General features: G+C 42.4%; 1 protein-coding gene across 1 annotated transcript in view; it reads right to left on the bottom strand.

The window, feature by feature from the left end:
* Positions 1-26,215, bottom strand: part of ADAMTS9 (ADAM metallopeptidase with thrombospondin type 1 motif 9) — a 1,221,593-nt gene that overhangs the window by 941,163 nt on the left and 254,215 nt on the right. Inside the window, exon 14 of the mRNA XM_069643707.1 lies at positions 26,006-26,142. Coding sequence (XP_069499808.1) covers positions 26,006-26,142 — 137 coding nt within the window. The remainder of the gene's footprint in view (positions 1-26,005; positions 26,143-26,215) is intronic.

The raw sequence follows: 26,215 nt of genomic DNA, 5'->3' as shown, positions 1-26,215 counted from the left end.
TTCATAGAATCATTTTATAATGGCACATGCCCATTGGAAAGGTCTCCATGAATCGGGTCCTTAATGAGAACCTGGTCTCCTGGATACAACTAGGCTGCTTAATAGAGTTAATTAAATGAGTTTTTTGGTTGTCTCTCCCAATCTTCTTCGAACCTTCCCTCCGATTGTTGATCTGTTGAGAAATAAAAGAAACACTAGCAAGCCTATTTGCCAAATAATCATGCACCTTGTCACCTAATGTTTTTGCTACACTGTGGGCATCAGATTTTTACTCTAGTGGGTGAAAAGGGGTACTCTCGTGTGGCCTCCAGTCACCAACTCATGAGGAGTTAGGTGGTGATCTGAGCCAGGCTGATTTCTTAGGACAAATAGTGCAAAGGGTAGGTAATGTAGCCATCCCTTCTTTAAAGTCATCCCAATCTTAGCAATTCTTTCTTTTAATAGCCCATTTAATCTCTCACAGACACCTGTTGCCTGTGGGTACTAGAATGAGGAAAACATATGTTTTATGCCTAATAGAAGAACTATCTGCTCAAACAACTCATTTATAAAATGCGGGCCATTGTCTGACCTCAACACTTCACACACCCTCATCTAGGAAACACCTCACTCACGAGAAACTTAGCAGCGCAAGTGGTATCGGGGTGCATGCATGGACCTGCTTCAATCCATCTGGTGAAGGGACATACTACTACCAGCATGTACCTATAGCCATTACATACGTGTACCATATCCACATACTCTATATGTAGATGCTGAAACTGACCATTCGATCTAAAGATTGCTCGTCTTACTGTTTGCAAGGTGTGCCCTGGTGTACATTTCTGGCACACAATGCAGTTAGCAATAAATGGTGCCACATGTTTGAATACATTTGGTGTGAACCAGTCTTCTGTTATTGTTGCAGCAAGACTCTCTCTAGTGGTGTGTGCAGGGTAATGAAGCTGCTTCAGTGCCACCTTCGATAAAGCTGGAGGCATAACTGGCTTAACAGTGCTATCCTTTTCCCATAAAGCCTTAGTGGGGGATGAATAAATAAATAATACCCCCTTCATTTCCATAGGTGCTGCTATTCCTCTGGGGGTGACCTTGCAACTCAATTAACTCTAAAATAGATAAGATATTAAATGATTCCTGCATCAGCATGCATTGCCCTGATTCTTGGTTAACATCCCCTAATCCGGAAAGTAAACTGCTCTTTTCGCCTCTACATCTGTGACTTCATTTCAGCAAGAAATTAGGTCCACCCCTTTAGTAGGGGCGGCGCATTTCAGCACAGTGATAGCCAATGGGAGCTTTAGTACTTCAATGAGCTTGGCCAATAGAGACACATGTTGCAATGGAGTGCCGCCTATGCGGAGGAAACCCATCCTTTTCCAATGTGACAACCCTGTAGGTACAGTGGTCATCATGTAGGCAGAGTCAGGGTACACCATTACTTCCTTGTCTTCAAATCTCTAAAGCACAGAGATGAGCACCACTTATTTTGCAGCCTGGACTGAACAGTGTGAAGGCAATCTCGCACTCGTCACTATGTCAAATTCACCATTCTTTTTTAACTTCACTACTGCCATCCCAGTATGCCTTTCGCCAGTCGTTTGACCAATTTTTGAAGAACTGTTAATGAAGAGAAGTCCCTCCCCACCCCCTCCAAGAGCATTGTTAGGGGAGTTTTCCAGAAGTCCCACTTGGAGGTAAGACTTTAGTAAGCTATCACTGTGGTTTGTAGATACCCAACTCTTAGTATCAGTCTGTAACACAGAGGAGCCTTCTGAGTGGCAGAGCAGTCAGGCTTATCATAAGAGGAAGATGCAAGCTGTAGGCAAGTACACTGAACCCATTTAGTAATGCACACCAAAGAAACACTTAATAAATGTGTATTAAAATATAAATGTATTATATGAACACAATAATCTATTTTAAGAACTTAGCACAATAAACCAAAACACTTAGGAATCTTTTAGAATACTTTTTAAAGGCCACTGCTTAGTTTGCAGTTGCTTGCGGTTATATTTGTTACAGCTTTTGACAGTATTGACAGTTGTATCGTACTATCGATAAAAACACACACTCGCAAATCTTAGCAGAAATACGGTAAAGACATTTACTCTGCATACACATTTAAGATCGTGACATTTGGGAAGGGAAATTGTGGTTAGTGTAACACTAGCAGTTTTTCAGGTTATAGAGGCAGTTTCTTCACATAGCAAGTCTTTTAAGGTCCATCACGCAAGTCTAGCAGAAGGCAGTTCGGAGAGGGCTCAAAGTCTTGACAATCAGCAGAATACGATAAATTCCTTTGGATAATTTACAATCTCTAACCTATAAAATGCAAGAGGACACAATCTACGTTGGAGTCCCTGTTGTAAGGACTCACTAAAGGAACACTAGCATCGGCTTGGGCCAGAGGTAAGAGGGGGTTGCCCTGAACACCTCCAAGTACACTCCAACGCTCTGGAGTGAATTTTCAGATCAAGGTAAGCAATAGCTTTTTCCCCACAGTACCGTAGGTTTGAAGAAAAGATTGTGGCTGGATTCTCCTTGATGTGGAAGTGCTGGACCCAAACTCTGAATTCCTTGGTCTGATGATGAAAGGCAGGACAATGGATGGGATCTCCCAGCAGTAGTCTTGAGGGAGGACCTCTGGCACATCTTTCAGCAACTTCTCTTGGTCACTCTGCGCTTTTGGCACCTTTTCTGCAGCAGCAACAAAAACATGATTTGCCCAGTCAATCTTATTCTTCTCCTGAGGTCCTGCAGTCTGATTAGGGGACTAGGATGGGCTGGATTGTATCTCTAGAGGTTCACCTGTGGCTCAGGAAAAACCTGATGGATTCGGCCTTTCCACGACAATGCACTTTAATTGGGTTGGAGGTCTCCTGGTAGGCTTCTGCAGCTCTGGAAGCTCACTGGATGTCGGGAGATGGCTCGGATTAAAGTTGGTCTTGGGACTAGTTGTTCCCAACAGTCAAAGGGAAGGAGTCGTCCTCTTTGGAGTTCCTCTGTCGCATATAATTTGGGGTCAGGACAGCAGTGGTCACCCAAGGTTTCCTGGCAAAGCACACACACAGACCTTCCCCCCCTCCCAGGATGGTAGACAGGCTAACAAAGAACAACCATTTAGAAATGGGGGAAAAAGAAAGAAGCCCCTGAGTTAGCACTCAGATGTCCCTATTGTGTCTAAAAATTAAACACAATAGTCGGTAGAACATATCCACTGCCACATATTATTCAAAATACAGAAGTAGAAACTAGGGAACACACTGTAGGTGCTAACATGTCCTTAGAGAACTTTATTGACAACAATAACTCTTTCTTAAACTTGTGCTTGAGCCTTTAAGCAGTAGGAGACATGGAGAATTGGCCTACGGCAGTAGAAGATCATAATGTAGAGGCGGGCAGTGAATGCAGTATTCCAATGACTGACTTAGCTAAATCCCCAAATCTTACGAGTATTGCTGAATTGGCAAGTCAGGAAGGATACTCATCCATTGATTCTTCCCTGTTGGGAGACTCGTGGATAGAACTGGAATCATTGACAATTTTAAAAGCATTACTAGCAATATGTAAAAATATCCATGAAGACCAATGAGTAATACAACCAGAGATATGTCTATTAGGAGAAAACATAACATTAATACAAGAGGTAGGCCAACGTAGAAGTAGATATGGGGGTAAGAATAAGATTGACGAGGAGAACAACACAGTGATCATGTTGTAAGATTCACTGGACCCTCGTCCTATTAGACACCAGGAAAAGGTGGGTCAGGGAATGCTAAAGGTTGATAAACGAACTGTAGGTACCAACAGGAAATGTATTAGAAAAAGAAACCATAATAATATTAGTGACATGCCTATTACAAAACCAGTGATTGCTACTCAAGGGTTGGCCACCGCATTCCGAACAAATTTGGAGAGCCGTGAGACAGCTAATAGCTTCCTAATAAGCACAAAGAAATCCCAGGAAGATCATAAAAGTCAACCCCAAAGGAAAATCCCGGGCCTAGGTCTGAAGCATAGCAATAAAACCACCAAAGAAGAAACAAAGGATAGTGATATTTTAAAGGATAACTCATTCCTTTCACTGAGAAATATAGAAGCAGACTCTGAAATGGCTACACGGCGGCCATCTACATAAATATGGATAAAAATAAAGACAACCTCTTGTAAAGAGTAGAAGCAAATAACAAACTGGATGATTTGCCTCATCAGAAGCATAATAAAATGCTAGATTTGGAGTTTATTTGTACACAAACTGCCTCATCAGAAGCATAATAACATGCTAGATTTGGAGTTTATTTGTACACAAACTAAGAACATGGTGTCTAACAAAGTAAAAATCACTTATTATTATGCAACTACGGAAAGCCCCTATTTAAATAGACCAAATGTGATCGAATGAATGCATCAAAGCAATTTGCTGTGAAAGGGGATGGGAAGCCTACCACCCTCTACCCTCCTACGAAATTCATGACAAGGAAGAAGGCCAGGAAGCACTGTAATCACCCATTCAATTTCGGACCGATTCCCAGTGGTCCCATATTTAACAAGTATGTCGAGAGATACCCCCTCAGCCAACCATACTCCCTCAACCAGCCCTACAGATCAGGTGTGGTGCGAATTTACCCACGCATGGACGAAAAGCCACAGGCTGTGATCAAAGACACCTCAATTGAAAGTCATGGTGCTGACGTCGTTAGAGACACCACGACATGGCAGCATTAGAAATGAAGCACACCTGCCATCCGCACTTCAGGACAGAAGCACACACTCGAATACATGAAGAACATGAGCATACAGTTCTATAGTTAGAGGACAGATACATATACATACTGTCATTGCTTTTATTATTTTTACCATTAGCCAGAGGCAGCATGCAGAAACCACAAGAAGCAAGAGATCCTGAACAAAGCTTGTAGATGCTTTTTTGCGATTAACCCCATGGAACTGCAGGAGCACCTATGGGACCTGACAGAACCAAGTGTGACTAACCTATGGAGAATGTAGTATAGTGTGGACACTGTAGAAACCACATTATAACATATAATTAGGACAATTAGAGCAGGCCACAGGCCTTACAGAGCAAGAGGCAAGCTGAGCTTATTCAACCTGGACAAGGAGCAAGGCGTGTGAGAGAGGAACCCACAGCCAAGGCAACGAGATACGGATTACATTGCAATCCACAGATAACAAAAGCACCAGCTGCAGTAAATGCGTATAATTCCTCATAATTCAGAGCTGCACAGCTCAAATTCGTGGTCTCTGAACACATGACGTGGCCGAAAGCAGACAATGGACAACGACCAGCAGTGCAAAAGAGAGCTGGTCTCAGGCTACCAGACAGAAGACCGCAACAAATATGCTACAATGTGAGACAAGTCTTGCACCGAGCAGCAGAGCACGCTCATAGACTAAAGCGGTACACGTATTGCACATAGTATTTTATATGGGTTAGAGGTATATATGATGAAAAAAATGGCATGGCTAATAAAATTGGAAGTAATGTTAAGCCAGTGGAAGCCATATGAATGGAATTAGGCCTAATTTCTCGCAGCACGAGAAAGATAATAGCCATGTGCAATTTGTATGTGAAGATTCTGATGAATAAAGGTAACAACAGATCCCTTGACTCACTTTTTGTGGAGAATAGTGGGAATTTTGCAGATATTAAGACCTTAAAACCCTGGAGAAGATAGGCTGTTTAATTGATCCAACCTAAAGTGTGGCTCATTTATTTAAAGAAATTAAGCAAAAAGCAAAGGGATTGTGATATGAGATGCACCTACCTATCTAGCAAAACAAATTATGGTGTATATTCTAGAAAAGGCTTCCTGGTAAATGCCCCTTGTGGGTATATAATTAATTTGCAAAATTCCTATGTGAGGCAGTTTATCATGTTACTACGATTCAATGAACTTCCGACTTTGGCCACCATTGGTACATAATACAATATACCACTTAGAGAACGTGCATGTAGAATATGTAATAAGACACTAGAAACCCCCAGACATTTGTTGATGAATGTGTGCAATTTATCACAATGTATGAAAAGGCATATGTATATCAGGGCTATGATATGTATTGTATCTGCTCTGATAAATTTTGTTCTTATTTATTTTCAGGAAAAAAAGGTGGTTATGAATTTTACGATATTTTATCTGTGGAATGAAATGAAAAAATGTTTACGTGATTGCTCTGCCATATTAGAGATGGATGTTTGTTTGAATAATTAGATAAAGTTTAAAATTGAAATGCTGCTTTTAATATGTAAAAGGTTGAATTACTATGAAAAGTTGCATTTCTTTTTAATATGTAAAAGGTTATATTTAACCAATAAACATTTAAAAAGAGATATGGAGGAAAGTAGACTCCATAGGACAGGTAAAACACAAAGAACAGAGTTCCAAAAGACAGAGTAGAAAAAGGCCCCACTCATTCAGGATTAATGAAAAAGGTCCAGACGTCCAGCAAAAAGTGCTGATTGTCTTACTAGGAGAGGGGATAAAGCATACAAATGATAAATCTCCCTAAATAGCACTTTCTGTAACATGGGGAATATCATCATAGAATTCAGTATGAAATGAAATTATATTTTATTTATAACGTGCTCATACACAAGTGTTTCAGAGCGCGAATTGTGCAGTATACATTGTGAAGTCATGTACATTTTCCTCCTTCCCTACTGGTTCTGCTATAAATGTCGCTGGATTCACTATTCTACATCTAACAGCTTTGACTGCTGTATTCAAAATAATCACTTTGTATCCAGATGCTCTTTGTGTAGACAATGTTCTTTTGGGTTTCACCAGAATCCCAAATAGGGAGTGCTCAACAAACAATCTTAATGAGCATCTCATTGTAATACTGGCAGCCTTTTCGATTGCGAAAACAGCAGCAGCAAATCTTGTCCGCAAGGATATATGCCCATTCATCACTTGGTCTAAAATCCCACTATAATAGGCTGGTGGTTTGTGTCCATGTCCTAATGTCGTCTTTTGTGTGAGTACTGCTGTCATTACCTCTCCAACTGAATGTGAGAATAAGTAAAACTCTTTGCTATAGTCTGGTATTCCTAACAAAGGGGCTGTGTATATCCCCCTTTTTAATTCTTCACATCCTTCAATCATTTCATCTGCCCATAGTATCTTACTTTTGTCTAGCTGTGCTTCCTGGAATCCTGGAATTCTTTTAGAAGTGGTTGAATAGATGTACTGTAGTAAAAAACCCAAGCCCTACAATATAGCATAGCATAGAAACTGCTGCATTTCCCTTACCATCTCAGGTTTTGGAATTTTCATGATCGCCTTTGCTCTCTCGGGTGTCACATTTCTTCCATCTTGAGAGATGGGCTGTCCTATATACAGGACCTCTTTCTGGCAACATTTTAATGTCTCTTTGTCTGAATTATCTTGCTCTCGAGCTGTACATTACCCAAGTCCATCTGAAGGACCCTGTTAAAGATTGATGGGGACTCACAAAAACCCTGAGGTAATCTTGTATGTTTTAATTTCTGGTTTCTATACAGAAAGGAGGTCAAATCCTGTGAGTCTTCATGGAGGGGAATTGAAAAGAACACATTTTTTAAATCTAGGACTGTGAAATATTTGGCTTTAGCTGGGATGTTACATAATATTGTAGCAGGATTCAGGGCCAAAGGAAATTCCGCTTCAACAATATTGTTTAGGGGCGGAGATCCTGAATAAATCTCCATGACCCCCCAGTTGATTTCTTCACTGGGTACACAGCCGTGTTACATGGGCACTCCGATGGAACTGATATTCCCTGCTTTATTAAAGCAGAAATGCTCTCAAACATGCCTTCATGTGTCTCTCTCGACATAGGATACTGTATTGCATGTGGCAGAATTGCTTCTGGTTCAAGCTTGATCTCCACTGCTCCTGCTCCACTCAATAGACCCACGTCATATGGACTGTTAGTCTTCCTGAAAAAATGACAGTTTCTTTTTTACCAATGCCATGCTCTGTGGTATCGCTCTATTCTCAGTTCTCATCCAATAAGTAAGACTTAGAAAAACACAAATTCATCGTCTGAATGTTTGTCTCTAAGCAAGTCTTTGTCAAATCTCTCATTCCATAACCTTCATTAAGGGCTATTACTGTATTCCATGCTCTTCCTTCATCATCAGTCCCATGAACAACATTCTTTCTTGATTTACAGCTGCTGCTCCTAACTCTATAGAAATGACCGGTCATTCCTCATCATCCATAGTTATTTCTGGTCTAAACAAAAATTCATCAGGTACTCTCTATTTCCCTGTCAGTCCAGGAAGCCATGGTAACAAAATATGTACTCCATACACAAATATTTCTGGTTCGAATGGAACCCCTCATAATGCTTGCTGACCTGTAAAGGCTAATATAAATTCTCTCACATTCATATAATGTATCCTTGGGGGCAAACACACTATTCCTTTGTCAGGGAAGGATATTGTCATGTTAGGTTTTGTTATCAAGTCATGTCCTAATATATTGACTGGTATCTGCCGAGAGTATAGTAGTGGCATTGATACGTCATGTTCACCTATCAAAAGTGATAACTGGTCAGTAAAGGGAACCAAGCTTGTGTCCCAGAGAATCCTTGCACATTCATGACAATGTAAGACATTGGGTATTTTCCCTCTCGAACACAGGAACGAGTTGCTCCCGTGTCCACAAGGAACAAAAAGTGTCTTGCCTCCTGTCGTCACCCTGATCCTTGGTTCCTCCAATGGGTCTGGTTAATAAGATAGTACTTAACACATCAAGTCGCTCTGCGGGCCTTCCTATTGTGGGTATAAATTCATCCCTGCACCCGTAAAAGGATTCTCTCCCACTACTGGCACACTCCCTGTTAGGCAAAGTTTGGATGCAGTACCCTTTGGGACCACTACACACAATTAGGGCTACAGGTGTAAGCAAACCAACCTTTGGTACAAGTCTGTACTACACAGTTTTGGTAGCGGAGCTGAGCAGCCAGGCTTTTCTCAAGAGGGTAATGTGAGCTGTAATTACACAGATCACAAGTGTTCAAATAAACTCTTACACTCCAGGTTTCTTTCATAAATACTTATTAATGTATTTAACTGTCAGTTATAAAACATTCATAAAAAGGAGGCAATATAATCACACACAAATATACTTCAATACTAATTCAGAATACTTTTTAATAGGAGTAAAAGGGAAGATTATTAGAACATGAAATGTTACAATTATTCTTAGACAGTGCAAATACTTTGAGTTCACCAGAAGAGTCAAATCAATTCAATAGGCTCGGCCAAAGTCAATGGGCTAAAGTCTTGGATAGGATAAAGCGGTACTGGTAAGTAAACAGTAAAGTCTCTGCAAAAGTTCTCAGAAGTAGTTTGTAAAAAGAAAAATGATATGTTGGGTCACAAGCTGATTATGCCTGCGAGTTGCAAAAGTTTCAAGCACTTTCACCGCGAGAGGCAAGCACTCTCAGTCTTGTTTCACAGTACCTTACAAATGAAGAAAAAGATGCAGCTAAAGCCTTCTGCTCCTGAAAGTTCCTGCAGATCTCGCTGTTCCTGTGCCTCAGTCGTGGGGAAAAGAGGGAGGACGTCGGGGGACTCATGCACTGCACTGGGACTGGTCCAAAAGCTGGCACTTGGCAAACTTAAATTCCGTTAGCTGTAGTAAAGCACACAAACTGGTGTCCCTCCCCCTGGTTATAAGGTTTCCTGCAGCACTCTGAGGAAAATGCAACCAGCTCCAAGATTGGTATCCAAGTGGCTTACTGTCGAGTTGATTGGTCCCACCAACTCAAAGGAAGAAGTCATACTTGTAGGGGCTTCTCTGTCGAGGTGAACTTGGTGATTCAGACCTGCAGCAGGGCTTCACCGACGGTCCAGGAGTTGCAGCAGCCGTCCTCTTCAAGCTTGTCTTTGGTTCTTTCGTTCCAGTGGTTGACTCTGCCTTCCAAGCCAAGAGACTCGCCTTTTATTCAGTTCTCTCCCATTCATTCCAGCCTAGCTGTCACTCACCCAGCAGGGTGGCTGTCCTTGCCGGACAGTCAGCCAGCCAATCACCACAGAGTGCATTTGGGTCTCCTAGGAGAATAAACACAGAGAGTTTCGGGCACATCCCTCACTTCCTGCCCACCCAAGACACTCGGGCGCCAGAGGCGGTCTTCATTTCTGAAGCCCATTCAAGGCGAATGAACAAAGAGACCAAACCTGGTTTGGTGTGCAGAGCAAAACTCTAGAAGGACCGTTTCACAAAGAAATGGTGAAAAAACAAGACTGTGACCTGTTTTTACAGAGGGGGCTCGGACGCCATCTTGAAAAACATGGCTCCCGCAATTTAACGCTACCAGTATTCGCGGTCTGGAAAAATCATAGTAGTTTGTTGTAAAACCACTGCCACGAGCCATTCTGAGAGGAAAGGGTAGCATTTGACTGCTACATGAGTATCTAGACACAAGGGATACTAAGTAACCCCTCCAGCACTCTACAATTGTCAAATGTATTTGTGTCAATGGCTTTTCTTACATCCCTATCTGCTTCTTCCTCTGCCGTTGCACTGGCTCGGGAAGTCCCTGGCATAAAATATGATAAAATAATGCCACTGTTTTATCCAACAGTTCTCTCGTCTCGAGACGTGAACATTCCTGAATCTCTTGGATAAAGGCAACATGATCTTCATCCTCTCCTATTTTCCTAGTCATAATCACAACCATGTCTGATGTGTCAGCATACTATACACTAACTGCCCCCCATACATCTACCCTACATTATTAAATGGCGCTCTATCATGTGTCATGTTCTGCACAGTTACACTTGCATACCCTGCTCGTCTCCAAATGCCTTCCGCTCTTTCTCCTAGGATATCTGCCAGTAGGCCTTTTACGTCACCTACTGCTAACGCCATTCCTGCTGTCATTCTCTCTAATTCATAAATCAATTTTCCCACACCAGCAATCAAGCTAGGTAATTTACATTTTAAATGTTCCTTATCCATTTGTGTCAATGGTATATATTGTGGTCGTCCTCCCCTTTCTCTTATAATGTGAATTGTGTAAACCCTGATCCAAAATCATATCCCCCTACCCTTTGCGTCTTGCAGGTGGGGCTAGTTTCCCCCATACGTCTTCTGCCTGGCAACCTTAACCTGCTTACATAAGGCAGGGGACATATCCCCTGCACTGAGTGACTGTACTGATGGTTGTTCAGAATATGGTATCTGGGATTTTCTCATCTGGGTCTTCTAAGTCTAACCATTTCACCTCTCTCTCTATGTTTGGGTCTATCAAAAACCTGCATGCGCCTTCTCTTTACACCTTCTCATTCCCCTCCCTTTCTCCATCTGACATCATTATACCCCAACTGGTATGAATGGTACCTTTCCTCATCATGAAGATCTAATCTACTGAGGGACAGCGTTCTATGCTCGTCCATCAATGTGTTATGGCAGAGATCCTGCAATGCTTGCCATAAGCTCATAACTGCCTTTTTTTCTTATCTGTCTATATAGATCTCCAATTTGTTTTGCCTTCTGCTTCAAGCTCATCAGCCCATGTCTGTATCCTTGCTATCCCTTACAGCTCCGAGTGGGGCTGTTGTGGTCCTCTCTCTCTCCCATTACTCTCAAGCTTCGATGGGTATCATACTCCTGTTATCTATATGATCTATTTGTTAATCTATTTGTCCCCTACTCTTATTTATCCTTCCCTTCTCATCTCCCTGTTCTCTTCTTCCTCTCGCCTTCTTTGTAACCTTCATTCTTGCAATCTTTGGGCTTCTATGTCTTCAAGTTTCTTCTCTTCGATTCTCTCTTTCTCTTTTTTCTGTTTTTCATACCTTCTCTGTTATTCCTTTTGTTTCCTTTCCATTTCCCTCTGTTACTTGTATGCCTTTTCTCGTTCCTTTTCCTTCTTTCTCCTGTCTTGCCCCCTCTTCTCTTTCCTTAACATTGGAATATAATTTAAGCAATATATGTCCTCCCGCCCACTCATTTTGTATTATTGTCATTCCATTTGCTTTATCTTTCTCTCTTTTTTGTCTTCCGGTGTCCTCTTCTATGTCTATGTCTGTCCTTTCTCTCATCACGCTCTTTATGTGCAATGCATGCAGACGTTTATTTGCGTTTGTCATGACCCAAAGAACTTGCCACTTCTGGACCTCCTGGTCCTTATCGCGCCAGGGCTTGTATTCCTTGTTACTCCCAACATGGCCGCAACAAGCGACTTGCCTCACACCAGCTTTCACGTCGCACATGGCAAGTCCTATAAATTGGCCACGGCCCTGCGCGTCTCAACGCTATCATTAGGTAGTGACTTGACGTGTGTGTGCTGTTCGGCGAATCTTCTATCCAAGATCCTGGTTTCCTTCCTCCTTCCTTCTCCCCTTCCCTCTATTCGACTCCTGGAATCCCCATTCTTAGCGACCGCTACCTACTTTCCTGGACATCCTGGAACAGCGGCCTTCCTGGAACACTGAACGCGCTCTGCAGCCGGACAAGACTCGAGCGAGTCTATACAAGACCCGATCCGTCCACAAGAGGAATCCTCCCGCGTAACAGAGCAAGAAGCGATCCCAGGTGAGACGGGGGGAGATTTACGACAGTTTGAGACACCAAACGACCAACACTGATACTGCTATGGAGAAAGCAGTCCAGGACCTTATGCGTGGCATGCAAGAGCTCACAACTGAAGTACAGAACTTAAAGGCTGAGAATGCTGCGCTAAAGCAGCTAGTTTTGTCTCACAACCCCGCTAACAAGGACAGTATGTTACTTGGTGGAGTGGTGGACAAATATGATGGATCGGCAAAATCCTTACGTGGATTCCTGCTTGGTGCATTTTACCTTTAAGCCCTATTATTTTTCAACTTCTAGGGCAAAGGTGGGCTTCATTATCTCGCACCTCACAGGGAACGCGTTAACCTGGGCTAAGTCCTTAGTCAACTCAGGGGATGCCCTCCTGGATGATTATGATGGATTCATTCAGGCACTCAAGACTATATTCGACCGCCCTGAACAGGTTTTTAGTGCTCAAGAACACTTACTTGATTTCCGACGGGGTACCCAGGATATGCTAACATACGTTACTAGATTCAAACAACTGGTCAAGGAAGCGGACTGGTCCTCTGAAGCAAGTTTCACTCTATTTCGCAGGGGTATAAACGAGGACATTAAGGATGAATTCGCCCGGGTGGCTCGTCCTAGTTCCTTCCAGGCTCTTATGGATCTAGCCCTGCAGATAGACTTTCGAATCCAGGAAAGAAAGGCTGAAAGGAGAAAGACCAAGACACCTTTTCAAAAGAATTCCCTTGAGACCTCTGTTAAAACCAATTCTAACCCAACCCCTGACACAGACCCGGAACCCATGCAAATTGGAGCCTTCCGTGGGCCTATTTCCCCTCAAGAAAGGATGAGAAGGATCCACACAGGCCTGTGCATGTAATGTGCCTCGGATAAACATCTTGTTAGAGAATGCCCTCTAGCCCCTCCACGGCATTCGGGAAACGCCAGCTCCCGATCCTAGATGGAGCGAGGTGTCGGGAGAAAGATGTTTGCTCCACATCAATTCCATCCTTGAACTCTCCTGGACAAAATAGTTTGGTGATACTACAGGCCTTCCTCTCGCCCTCCAAAGACAAGACCTATCCCATTCTGGCCTTGGTGGACTGCGGAGCTATGGGAATTTTCATTGATCAAGACTGGGTTGTTAGTCATCATATTCCGTACGAGACACGAAACACCATGCAGCCGGTGGAAGCAATTGATGGAAGACCCCTCTCTTCAGGACCCATAAGCCTGCAGACTAAAGAGATCCACCTTTCCATAAATCATCATCAAGAGCGGATTACATTCGACATCATTAAGTCAGCCCAATACCCCATGGTTTTGGGTATGCCCTGGTTACAAAAGCACAATCCGTATATCAATTGGACAGCAGGATCATTATTCCTGGGCTCAGAGTTCTGTATGTCCCACTGTCTATCCCTGGACCCTTCCTCGATAACTCCTGAAGAACCTCCAAGAGACCAAGAAATACTGCTCATGGTTTCCAATATCATACAAGTTCCAGAGTCCTATCAGGAGTTTACTGATGTATTTTCTACCGCCATAGTCCAAGCATTACCCCCTCACAGGCCTGAAGACGGTGCCATAGATACAGACCCCTCAGCTGTAATTCCCTTCGGCCGAATGTTCATCCTTTCCGAACCTGAGAAAAAGGGCCTTCTGGAATACCTCGACACCAATCTTGAAAACAGCACCATAAGACCCTCGAAATCTCCAGCGGGTGCTTCGTTGTTCTTCGTTCCCAAGAAAGACACCAAGGAACTCAGACCTTGCCTCGACTATCGAGGCTTAAACCAATGCACCCTCAAAGATCGCTACCCACTGCCCTGATTTTGGATATCCTGGAAGCTGTGAGAGGAGCAGTAATTTTCACAAAGCTGGATCTCTGGGGTGCCTACCATTTGATTCGAATCCGGGAAGGGGACGAATGGAAGACAGCCTTTAGAACACCCTTTGGTCACTTTGAATACCTAGTCATGCCTTTTGGACTAGCCAATGCTCCCGCAGTCTTTCAGCGTTTTATGGACAGGGTGTTCTCTGTTGTTCCTCTTCGTCATTGTCTATCTGGATGACATATTGATTTTTTCCAAAGATCCTCTAAAACATGAAGAACACGTAAAGGCAGTACTACAATGACTTCGTGAAAACAAACTGTTAGCCAAACCCGAAAAATGCATGTTCCACGTTACTTCTGTTCACTACCTAGGATTCATCATTAGCCCAGAAGGAATTGGCATGGACCCTTCGAAGGTAAAGGCCATACTGGCTTGGCCCGCTCCCACTTCTGTGAAACAGGTGAAATCCTTCCTGGGGCTCGCCAACTTCTACCGGAAGTTTATTTCTACCTTTTCCGAGATTGTTCAGCCGATCGTAGCTCTATTGAAAAAGGACACCCCCTTTATCTGGTCTACATCGCAAGATAAAGCATTCCAACGATTGAAGACAGAGTTCGCACAAGCCCCCATCCTGACCCCGCCCGACACAAATCGCCCATTTCTAGTGGAAACAGATGCCTCTAACTACGCCATAGGGGCGGTCTTGAAACAGGAACTTGAGGATGGACTGGAACACCCCATTGCTTACCTTTCACGAACCCTGACCCCCAGTGAGACTCACTATTCCGTCCTGGAAAAGGAACTCTTGGCCATCCGCCAAACCTTCACTGAATGGCGACACCTACTTCTGGGTGCTAGATATCCAGTTCAGGTACGCACAGATCATCGGAATCTCCAAATCCTACAGTCTTTGGAGTGCATGAACAGTCGTCAGGCCCATTGGGCCTACTTCTTTGCCCAATACCAGTTCCAAATCACTCACGTTCCCGGATCACAAAACATGATTGCTGACGCCTTATCTCAACGTCCAGACTACGCAGCCACTGAGGACAAGGCCTATCCTAAGATGTTTCCCCAAACTATCTTTGTAGCTCAAGCACTCAACCTCCTGGAAGAAATCCGAGTGCAAACCCAGTCCTCTGACCTCTGGAAGGAACTTTCAAGGAAGAATCCATGGAATCTAAGAGTCAAGGAAGAATATCTATTCAAGGACAATGCACTGGTCATTCCTACGCAGAAATTACAACACAAGGTAATAAACCTCTGCCATGATACCCCTCACTCCGGTCATCGTGGTATAACTAACACCCTCTGTTTTATACAAAGACAGTTTTGGTGGCCTCAAATGAAGACCGACGTACAACAGTACGTCAAGGCTTGTACTATCTGCAGTCAAAACAAACATGATAACAAGAGACCGGCGGGTCTTCTACTGCAACCATTGCTGCCAACAAGACCATGGGAGTTTATTGCTACAGACTTCATTGGGGAGTTACCACCTTCACGAGGGTACACGACCATCATGGTAACCATAGACTTGTTCACCCATATGGCTCATTTCACACCTTTGTATAAACTACAATCTGCTTCAGAACTTGCTGGAATCTTCCTGGAAGATATTTTCCATCTCCATGGAATTCCTTCCAAGATCATATCGGACCGAGGACCTCAATATGTCTCACAAATCTGGAAACATCTTTGTCGTATTCTAGGGATCCAACGCGCTCTCTCATCAGGTTATCACCCACAAACCAACGGAGCCACGGAACGTGTAAATTAAACTCTGGAGCAATACCTTTGTTGTTTTGCCACCAAGGTTCAAGATGACTGGTCTCTCCTCATACCCCTGGCCGAGTTTGCCTACAACAATTCCGACCATTCAGCAGTCAAGGTCAGCCCTTTCTATTGCAGTCAAGGTTTTCACCCGTCCGTTTTACCTTCTGTTCTTCCACATCCCACTCCAGTACCTACTCTCGACTCTTGGATACAGACTCTCATCAACATTCACAAGGAAGCCAAGGAACAATTGAAAGAGGCCCAAACACGCACTAAGCTCTATGCGGATTCCAAGAGAAGACCAGCGCCCTCTTATTCTGTTGGTGATCAAGTCTAGTTGTCCTCGAAACTATTACCCCGACATCTACGGCCAAACAAATTGGCTCCTCGGTACTATGGACCATTTTCCATAAAGGAAGTCATCAATCCTGTCTCATTCCGACTCAAGCTACCCAATTCCTGGAAGAAAATACACCCAATCTTTCACACCTCCCTATTGAAACCTTACTTCCAATCCTCCCGAAAATCCTGCAGACCTAGTCCTGTTGTTGTGAATGATCAGCTAGAATATGAAGTGTCCTGAATATGCGATTCCAGGTATAAACAGGGTCGACTTCAATACCTGGTGGAATGGAAAGGATACCCTCCTAGCGAGAGAAACAGGGAACCAGTTTCTAACTTAAATACCCCTCGACTGCTTAGAAGATTCCATCTCATACACGCGGGCAAAGCTGGTGGAACAGGTCTTCGGAGGAGGCATGCTGTCATGACCCATAGAACTTGCCCCTTCTGGACCTCCTGATCCTTATCGCGCCGGGGCTTGTATTCCTTGTTACTCCCAACATGGCCGCAACAAGCGACTTGCCTCACACCAGCTTTCACGTTGCACACGGCACGTCCTATAAATTGGCCACGCCCCGTGGCCCCGCGCATCTCAACGCTATCATTAGGTAGTGACTTGACGTGTGTGTGCTGTTCGGCAAATCTTCTATCCAAGATCCTGGTTTCCTTCCTCCTTCCTTCTCCCCTTTCCTCTATTTGACTCCTGGAATCCCCATTCTTAGCGACCGCTACCTACTTTCCTGGACATCCTGGAACAGCGGCCTTCCCGGAACTCTGAACGCGCTCTGCAGCCGGACGAGACTCGAGCGAGCCTATACAAGACCCGATCCGTCCACAAGAGGAATCCTCCCGGGGAACAGAGCAAGAAGCGATCCCAGGTGAGACGGGGGGAGATTTACGACAGTGTTCCTTATTGTTACTTTTTTCTATACTGTCTTCGCTATTATAAGCAGAAGGTGCGTACGTTGGATTACCATCTATTGTACTATCACCTTTAGGAGGAGAAAAAAGAGCAAAGGGCATTACGTCCTCCTCTTTATACTAATTTAGCATCCACTCCTCTTGTGGGTCTTCTATCCCACTCGGGTACATCTTCCAGAGTTCGAATACAGCTAACCTTTTCTGTAGCTTCTTCCCCATGTATGTAGCATGTAAGTATGTCGTCATGTGTCGCAGCACTGCCTTTGATAATGAACCTTCTTGGGGCCACAGCATAGGTGTTTTATTAGTCGTGCCCTTCACCCACTCAGCTTGGTACTATCTTATTTTAGGTGTGTATCGTGGTAATGTCCTGTCTAGATGTAAAAGGGAGCGTCCCCCATAATGACAAGTTGTTTTTAACTGTTAATACTTAGCAGGTTTTTAATTTCCCTCATTTATTTTTTATTTAATCACACTTCAACAATCACTTTGGCCAGCACCATCAATCGCCGACCATCTCCAACAAACCAATTTCCCAAAAACTATTTTCCAATTTTAGAACAGCACCCGTTTTTATCTGTTTATAGTTTATCAATCCATATTATCCTGTTATATGTTTTTTGATAGTTTAAGAATCTTTTTAATCCTATATTTTCCCAAATATTCTCCCTCCTAGGTTTCATTGGTGCCAATCGCTTGGTTTTCTAGGGCCTAACAATTTGTCAGATCTTAGTCTTGTACTTTTTAAGCTTTCAATCTATTTTATCACTATCAATACAAACACATCAATATATTTTTTACACTGATATTTTTTAAAATCCCCCAAAACACATGTGCACACTTTTTCTACTATCATCTTGTCTCATTTCCCTGCTAGACGTATCTCATCTCTATTTTCCTCCATTTAGGAGTGTGCCACAGGAATCCCTTAAATAATACTCTTTTCTGAAGTGTGGCGCAGTCTCTTCTTCCTCCTTGAGGGCAGGTATTGGGGTAAACTTCTTTTCCTTAAAAAATCCTGTTACGTTCCCCTTCCATATACAAGCAAAATGGCTCCTCCCCTTTTATTTGCCACTTTCAATGTTTCTTCTTAAATCCGTTAGTCAGCTCGAGGCCTTCAGTATCGACTCTTCCCAAATTGACCAGTTCACCTTCAAACCACAGGACGCCTGCGAGGAGCGGACATGAATTTCTTCCAAGGGGGCCCTGCCAACCGTCTAAGGTCACACGTGTTATAGCGCTATCCACAGGAAACTCCACGGTATTCTGGCTAATGCTGGAAGATATCGAGCATCCGAGTGCCTGGATTTTGAACCATCCACACAGCTACCAAATGTGCAGTAGCACTTTTTGGGTGTATGTATGCCCTCTATCCGAAATATCTATTTTTGATGAAGTAGATGCTGTTGTAGCATCTGTTATGTAGGTTTAACAACAAGAACAGTCAAAACAAGGTGGACGGAGCACAAATCTAATGTGCACACACATCAACTTCATTCACAGTAGCACCACAAAATTTTGATAATGCTCAACACACTATAGCCCAGGTGAGATTCATTATTTTAGAACAAGTAAGGTGTCCAAAAAGAGGTGGAGATCTGATCAATCTACTTCATCAAAAAGAGATATTTTGGATAGAGCACCTAGATTCTTTAAATCCAAGAGGTATGAACCTTGAGTTTGATTTGACGTGTTTTCTGTGAAAGAGATTTTGTGAAATCTAGCTTCTATGTGTATGTGGCATAAAAACGAGAAGATGAATTATAGGATATTTTATATACAACTGAACAGTAGTTAATACTGTGACCTGTTGAGAATGTAATCTTTGTAGGCCAGTGCCAATTTAAAAACACTGGCCACCATGTCTATAGGGCCTTTAACCGGTATTCAATCATGATAGTATTGTGGTGATAATGTATACGAATGGCCATGACTGCGAAGACTGACTCATTGAACCTTCTAGAGCCTTGAATTGATATTTAATCATGATAGTATTGTTGTGATAATTCATACAAATGTCTATGTTTGCCAAGATTGACTAGTTGAGTCACAGCAGTTTAATAAATGTATCTGAATAATAGCCTTCTGCTATGTTCAGGTTAGCTTTTGCTAGATAAATGTAGTCCAATTTGTTAATTTGTTTCTGGTATGCAATGTTAACATCACGACCGAATAAATATCAGAGCAATAGATCACTAATGAATATGGTATTTATTTTAACAAGTAACGACAGGTAGATGTAGACTCAGTCCTTCTAACATCATGCAATTTAAATTAATAATTCAGACTGAAGGGAGTATCTCGCAGTATATACATGCATATATTAGCAAATACGTCCTTCACAAATTAATTGGTGGGTGGATAAGCTTGAGGTGTTTAAACTTCCTCAGTGGATGTTAACAGGAAACACACTCGTAGATGGTATGAAGTTAATTCTTCTTTTTCTTTATTTGTACCGGATCATTGGAGCTACACTAACCCTAGAATGAAACGTTGGAGATACTTTGGCATAGGCCGTGGAGTTATATCGCATTTAGGCTTTCAGAGTAAGTGGTACATTTACTAATGACCACCGCGTTACAACATGAAACCTGCCACTTTTTGCGTGGAGAATGTTTCATGTGACATGTTTGTCACGTGATGTGCTTTCTCCACTATATTATGTCGACACAGGACAGAAGGCTGCTTGTCCAGCCGTTTCCCGATTCCTGCATCAAGCGCTTGTCATCTATCACAGGTAAGCTAGTACTAGACATAGAAATGGATATTCAATGCTAGCTGGGGACCGTTTGTAATACTGAACTAATATCAGGATATTTTGTCCTTTTTATTTACAGATGAGATTAATCAACTAAGGGTGGCTGACTCCTTTTTGCTATAGTGATCAATTGCAACACTGGTTATTTGAAACAGACGAGAGAGAAATTAGGTCAGTTTTTACAAGATAGGCATGTGTTATTGCAATTGTCTTTTTGACGTTTAGAATCCGAAGATTTAAGTACATATGGATATATATATCGTTCTTTCAGCTATTGTGGTACTCGATAGATCCCACACGTTAGTGGTCTGCCTTATGGATTTAAACTAGATAATGGAGTATGGACATTCACTGAAGATTGACTTTGTCTTTTTTATTTTTCACTTTATTAGATACTTGGGATAGGATAACATTCGCACCTGAAAAAGGGGCATTGTCTTTTATCCCCATTAGAGTGACTTGGCAACTTGTCAATTTTTTGACACTGCGGTTTAGTGAGATTGGCATGCTCTCCCAACCTTGGACACTCGGCTCACTAGCAGCATGTAAGCAAAACAAAACTCAGATGTAGAGAACAAAGTCAGACCACTGCCCACTTGTCCAATTGTTCTATCATCTCTCCCCAGCCAAGCCTTTTCCTTTCTACTTCACCTTGCTGGATATTCTCTTCTCCGGAATTCTAAAGGGAGTTAAGGTACATCGTTATCTTTGGCCAGGGCTTATGAATAGGCCTTGTTTCCTGGTCTTGCACCACATTTGAAGAGACCACGATTTTGTCCATCTCACTTTTTATTTAGTGCTATTTGATTTGATTATTTCAGGGTTCATTACCCGATATGGCCTCACGAGACTTTGTTGCTCTGTTTTACACATCTTTAATTGGAAATACCTGGCATCCATAAATGTTTGCTCATTTACTTAATCTAAGAGAAATATGTTGTGCGTACTTTGCTTTTCCACGGTAACTCCCTTTGTGCTCTTCAGTAGCTACTCGCTGTGGCACCCTTGATCTCTAGCGGCCGGATATTCTTTGTTCATGCCTGAATGTATATTTCCAGCCTCTGTCGTATCTGGACCTCTGGTCTCTCCCCTTCGAGCTCTTCCCTTACTGTCATTGAGAGATTTCTCCAACATGGCCGCTTTCTCCATGTTATGTTTTCTACTGCAGCAAGCTTCTATATGTTTCATCTACTTTGCGTTTCTTCATATATACACTTTTTATTCAGCTGGTTACTTATCTTCTTTGCTTACATGATTTCTTCTTACTGTCTTATTTTCGGTGTGTATCATGGTAATGTCCTGAATAGATGTAAAGCGGCGTGTCCCCCATAATAACAAGCCATTTATAATTGTCAGTACTTACTAGATTTTTATTTCCCTCATTTATTATTCATTTAATTAATCACACTTCAACAATGACTTCGGCCAGCACCATCAATAGCCGACCATCTCCAACAAACCAATTTCCCCAAAACGAATTCCAATTTTATACAACAGCATTCATTTTTATCTGTTTGTTTAAAGTTTTATATATCCACATTATCCTTTTATTATTTTTGATAGTTTAAGAATGTTTTTCTCCAATATGTTTTCAATTGAACATATGTTAGTTTGTTTCTTCAGTTATTTCTTCATTCTTTAAGTATTCTCATATCGTTTTGGTGCGACATTGTATCTTCTCCTTATAACATCACTTTGCAACTTTGGGTTTTCTTTACAGCTCTTCAATATTCAGTGGTACCTGCAAATCTCCTGCCACCACTTCAGTGCAAGGGTACATTGGGTACAGTTGTCTGAGTGCATAATGTCTCTTACACACTTGATGTGGTATTGGGATGATACCTGGGTCATGCATAGTGTCTTTCTATCTTTCATCCAGTAAGATGGCGAAGAGGGGGCAGAGCCTATCAGTGACGTACATGTCTGCTCATCTACAAGTGCAAACAAAGATTTACTCTGGATGCTCTCAGTTGACAAAGCTGTTGCCTCAGAAATATCAGAGCTTCTACAATAAGCTTGAGAATGACACTTATACAGCATGTTACGGAATAATAAATTAATTAGGCGTTCATATGGATCTTATGCTATGATGTTCATTTATCGAAAGTCATTTTTTTTGGCAATTTCTTTCTGAAAAAACCCATTGAAAAAATAGGGGGGTGGAGAAGGGTATATAAGAGGTGGGGGGTCGGAATAGTGGTACATTAATAGGGGAGGTGATTTGAGGGGCAACCCACAAAAAGAAATACAATATTTCCAATGAGTTTTGTCAAAAAAAGAATTTCAGCAAAAAACCATCGAAAAAAATAACAGTTGATACATGAACATAGAACCGAAATGTTCCAATACATCACCATATTTCTTTGCTGCCCAGTAGAAGTTGGTAGCTCTCAATGGACAATATTATTGAACAATCCCTGAACTGAAAATACATTTTGTCTCTAGTAACTCAAGAAGATATACTGTGCTATAGATCCATAAAAGGTCTATCCCGCTAAGGATGGTTACTCTTGGCTCGCAAGCTGTGGCCTATAGTTTGTCCCGTTATCTATGTGTGCATGCTGCTTGTAACAAAAGAGCTTCTTATAACAACATTTTTATCTGAATTCTAGCGTTCATAGACATGTTTATCTCTTGACAAAAAAACAGGTTTGGTTGGGTTGGGAAATGGAGGATGGAAAGTATAGCTTGCTTGGGGAAGAGCTTGCTGAATCACATCTCTTTCAATTAAAAACACTCCACTGTGCTATGCAAAAGCCATTCAGTTTTGGATTCCACAGTCGTGGTGGTTAGACCTTTTTGGGTACGTAAATTAAGGACACCCTTGGGGCTCCATAGTTCTACCTTTACTAGAGACCTATAAGAGTATGATATTCAGGTTTTTGCTTTATTATTATAATTCTTTTCTTTTTTAAAATAGAGTTATGTCTGGAATCCCCTGGATAAAGGTCTGTGTGGCTGGCATATCATGAACTTTGCTGCAGTCACAATGATGGGCTAATATACAGTGTGAATGGAGCAAAAGTCTACCTACTCCAGCCCCAATTTACTGCCCCTTTCTGCCATCTCTGCCGAACGAACACTCATCTTAATACTCCCCCCTTTCACTTGGTCTAAAATGACCAACGTAACAGCTGCTTGATTTAAAGAAGGAAAAATGTGCTGGTACCATTCTCCCTCATACCCTATTTCCCAGCTCCAAGAACCCCAAAGTGTTCATTGGGCAGGTGTCAAAGTACAGAAGAGGGGTTCTCTGCTAATTGGTAGTGTACAGTGTGGTGCACCTCCAGGCAGATGGGTAACAAGAACTGCTCTATAGAGGCTCTTCTATGAATCAGATATCCACCTAATGCTTGTCCTTAGAAGTGTGAGAAACCAAAGGGTGTCTCACCCGCTAGTTCTCTGGGACTTGTCATCCAGGTGGCCAGGACACGGACATCGCTTTTGGATCCAGTTCCTGAGGGTAGACCAGTGTGGGAGGATCACCTGGATGAGGGGTATTTTTGGAGTGGGGGTGAGACAGCCGATGGTGAGACACGGTATTCCCCTCTTTTTTGTTCATCTGCCTCATCCTATTTTGTAGGATTTTACAAAGTCGCAACACCCACCCCTTATTACACAAACACTAGCGGTGACTAAGAGTAACCAGACTAACTTTCTCACATCATACTGGACATATCCCATTAATCAGGTCAGGCAAAGTCAGGCACTTTACACTAAGTGCATACACCTGATACCAGTTAGCTCTCCTCACACATATAAAAGGCAACACCTAAAGACACACTATGAGCAAGGTGGAATACGAGTATGAGCAGAACTTCCGGGACTAAGGCACACCTACTGGAGCAGAGCAACGGACCAAGGGATGAGAACAGCGGGCCGAAAACCCCAAGGGTTCCCTACTGAAGGTTGTTGCCTCCAGACCACGAAAGACACATGGAGAATCCCACAAGTGAAGATTGCATTGTGTTTCAAGGATGCCAGCGACCCTTCCAGGTGAATGCCAGAGTTGGGAAGGCCAATCCTGTGGTTCTAACCTTGACTTGTGAATTGAAAATAGCAAAACAAAAAAGAGTCGCACACAGCAGTGAGTTGGCAGGTGACCTGAAAGACCGGTGGGTGTTAAAGCGAATTAAGTAGTAACATTATATCACAAGTGAAGGCTAAAGTGGATAAGACGCGAAGAAAAGCAGACCTGTGAATGAACTTTGAAGTAAAAAGAAACTGTGAGATCAGCAATACTAAGTAACTGAGTGGTCAGGCGAAAGGAAGTAGCTCATTCAAAGGTCTCAGTGAAAGGTACATTGTGTGATGCTATAAAGCGAAAGTGAATTAAGCGAAAGTATACGTAAAGAGCCATGCACATTCAAAAGTCTTCAACATCCTAAAGGGGTCAGAGCGCGATTGAGGGAGTACAATAAGCTTGGGGAAGGGAGCCCCCTGGCAATCTTGTGTTGAACTGTGATGTGAGAGGTCTGAGCCCGACAGAGGGGGACCTACGTGAACTGTGTGCTGTACGGTTTGAGCCCAACAGAGGGGGACCTTTGTGAACTTTACGATGGAATACAATTTTGAAAGTCAAGAAAGAGACTTTAAAGTGGAAGGCCAGGCATGCTTCAATCCAAGGTTTGGAAATGCTTTGAGTGTTCGAAACCGAGCCAGAGTGTGTCATCCTACCTACAAGGACAGCCTTACTCTGTGAGGTTTAACGTGTGGAGGAGAGCTGCTTCAACCACCTTTATTCCTTGAACAATGATTTTTCCCTTGCATACATTTCTCCTTTTTACACTTTTTGTACAAGAGATAGGGGAGGCATTTGGTTTTGTTAGCATAGGCCATTTTGATTTGAGAGACTCCACTAGGACTGTTTTGTTTAAAGTTTGATGGTCGAGACTACACTCATCTTAGTTATAGGGCAACATAGGAGTTTCTCCGACCCCAGCATTTTCAAAAAAGGTTTTACAAATTGTATCCATTGTGTCAGTGTCATACTTGTGATACCATGCCTTCCCTACAGAAGCCAACTGTTTAAACAAATGTGTTCTCTGCCAACCTCCACCTCCTAGCAGTTAGGAGGCGAGTGCTGCTTTCACACATTTTCTGAATTGCTTTACCTTCAAGTGTGCAGGAGTAGCAGGTATTTGAATTCCAATGGCTTCTGATGTCATGGAGTACTAAAATGATGGCTTACCAAAATCCCTCATTCTAAGGACTTCCACATTCAAACAGGAAGTGGTATGTCATTATGTTTACTAGAGATTATGGTTGGGAGATAACTGGCCAAAGCTTTGTGGCAAAGCAAACATTTGCACAGAATTACACTTGTGATTCAGTAGTATATGCCATGCCCCCAATCATCCCACAAATTAGATGTCCTCAATACAAAATACAAAATATGTTACACTGGAGGCATTTGTACTGGAAATGCCAACTGTGTACACCGTTTCTTTCATACATTTTTACTAGGTATTTTGCTAGTGCAAACCTGCATTTGAAACCACTGTTCTATTTGTGAAAAGCCCTATATTATATATAAATGCATGGATTATCCCCAGCAAATACTCACACACTGCTATTATGTTATGTTTTTTCAGAGGAAAAACTTCTTAGTTACAGAAGCACATTAACCTTTGTATCTTAATCAGTATCTGCACAGATGCATGTCTACTGCCTACATTTATAATGAATGCTCAATGTTTGTACTCTCAAGTGGAGTGATCGAAATGAACTAAAGTGTCAAGCAAACATTTGTAGTTGAAACATTAGTCCTGATGAAACAGGCAAAAAATAATCACATATCACAAAAATATGAATAATAAAAAAAAGCTTACCCGGCAAAGCCCTTGCACACATATATCATTTGTGTCTGGTCCACATGGAGTTCCATCCACAACTCTGTCCCTGAGCTGATAGTAGGCTGTACTTCCTGCTACTCTACAAAACAACTTGCATCTGTCTTTCATTAGAACTGTAATCACAAACACAACATTATTACTTAGCGTTGTTTAACACAGTGATAAGGTATGTGTAAGTACCTTCCT

This window comes from Ambystoma mexicanum, chromosome 2p (genome assembly GCF_040938575.1).
Source record: "Ambystoma mexicanum isolate Mex_15411 chromosome 2p, UKY_AmexF1_1, whole genome shotgun sequence".
Classification (NCBI taxonomy): domain Eukaryota; kingdom Metazoa; phylum Chordata; class Amphibia; order Caudata; family Ambystomatidae; genus Ambystoma; species Ambystoma mexicanum.
This window is presented reverse-complemented; position numbering and strand designations above follow the sequence as displayed.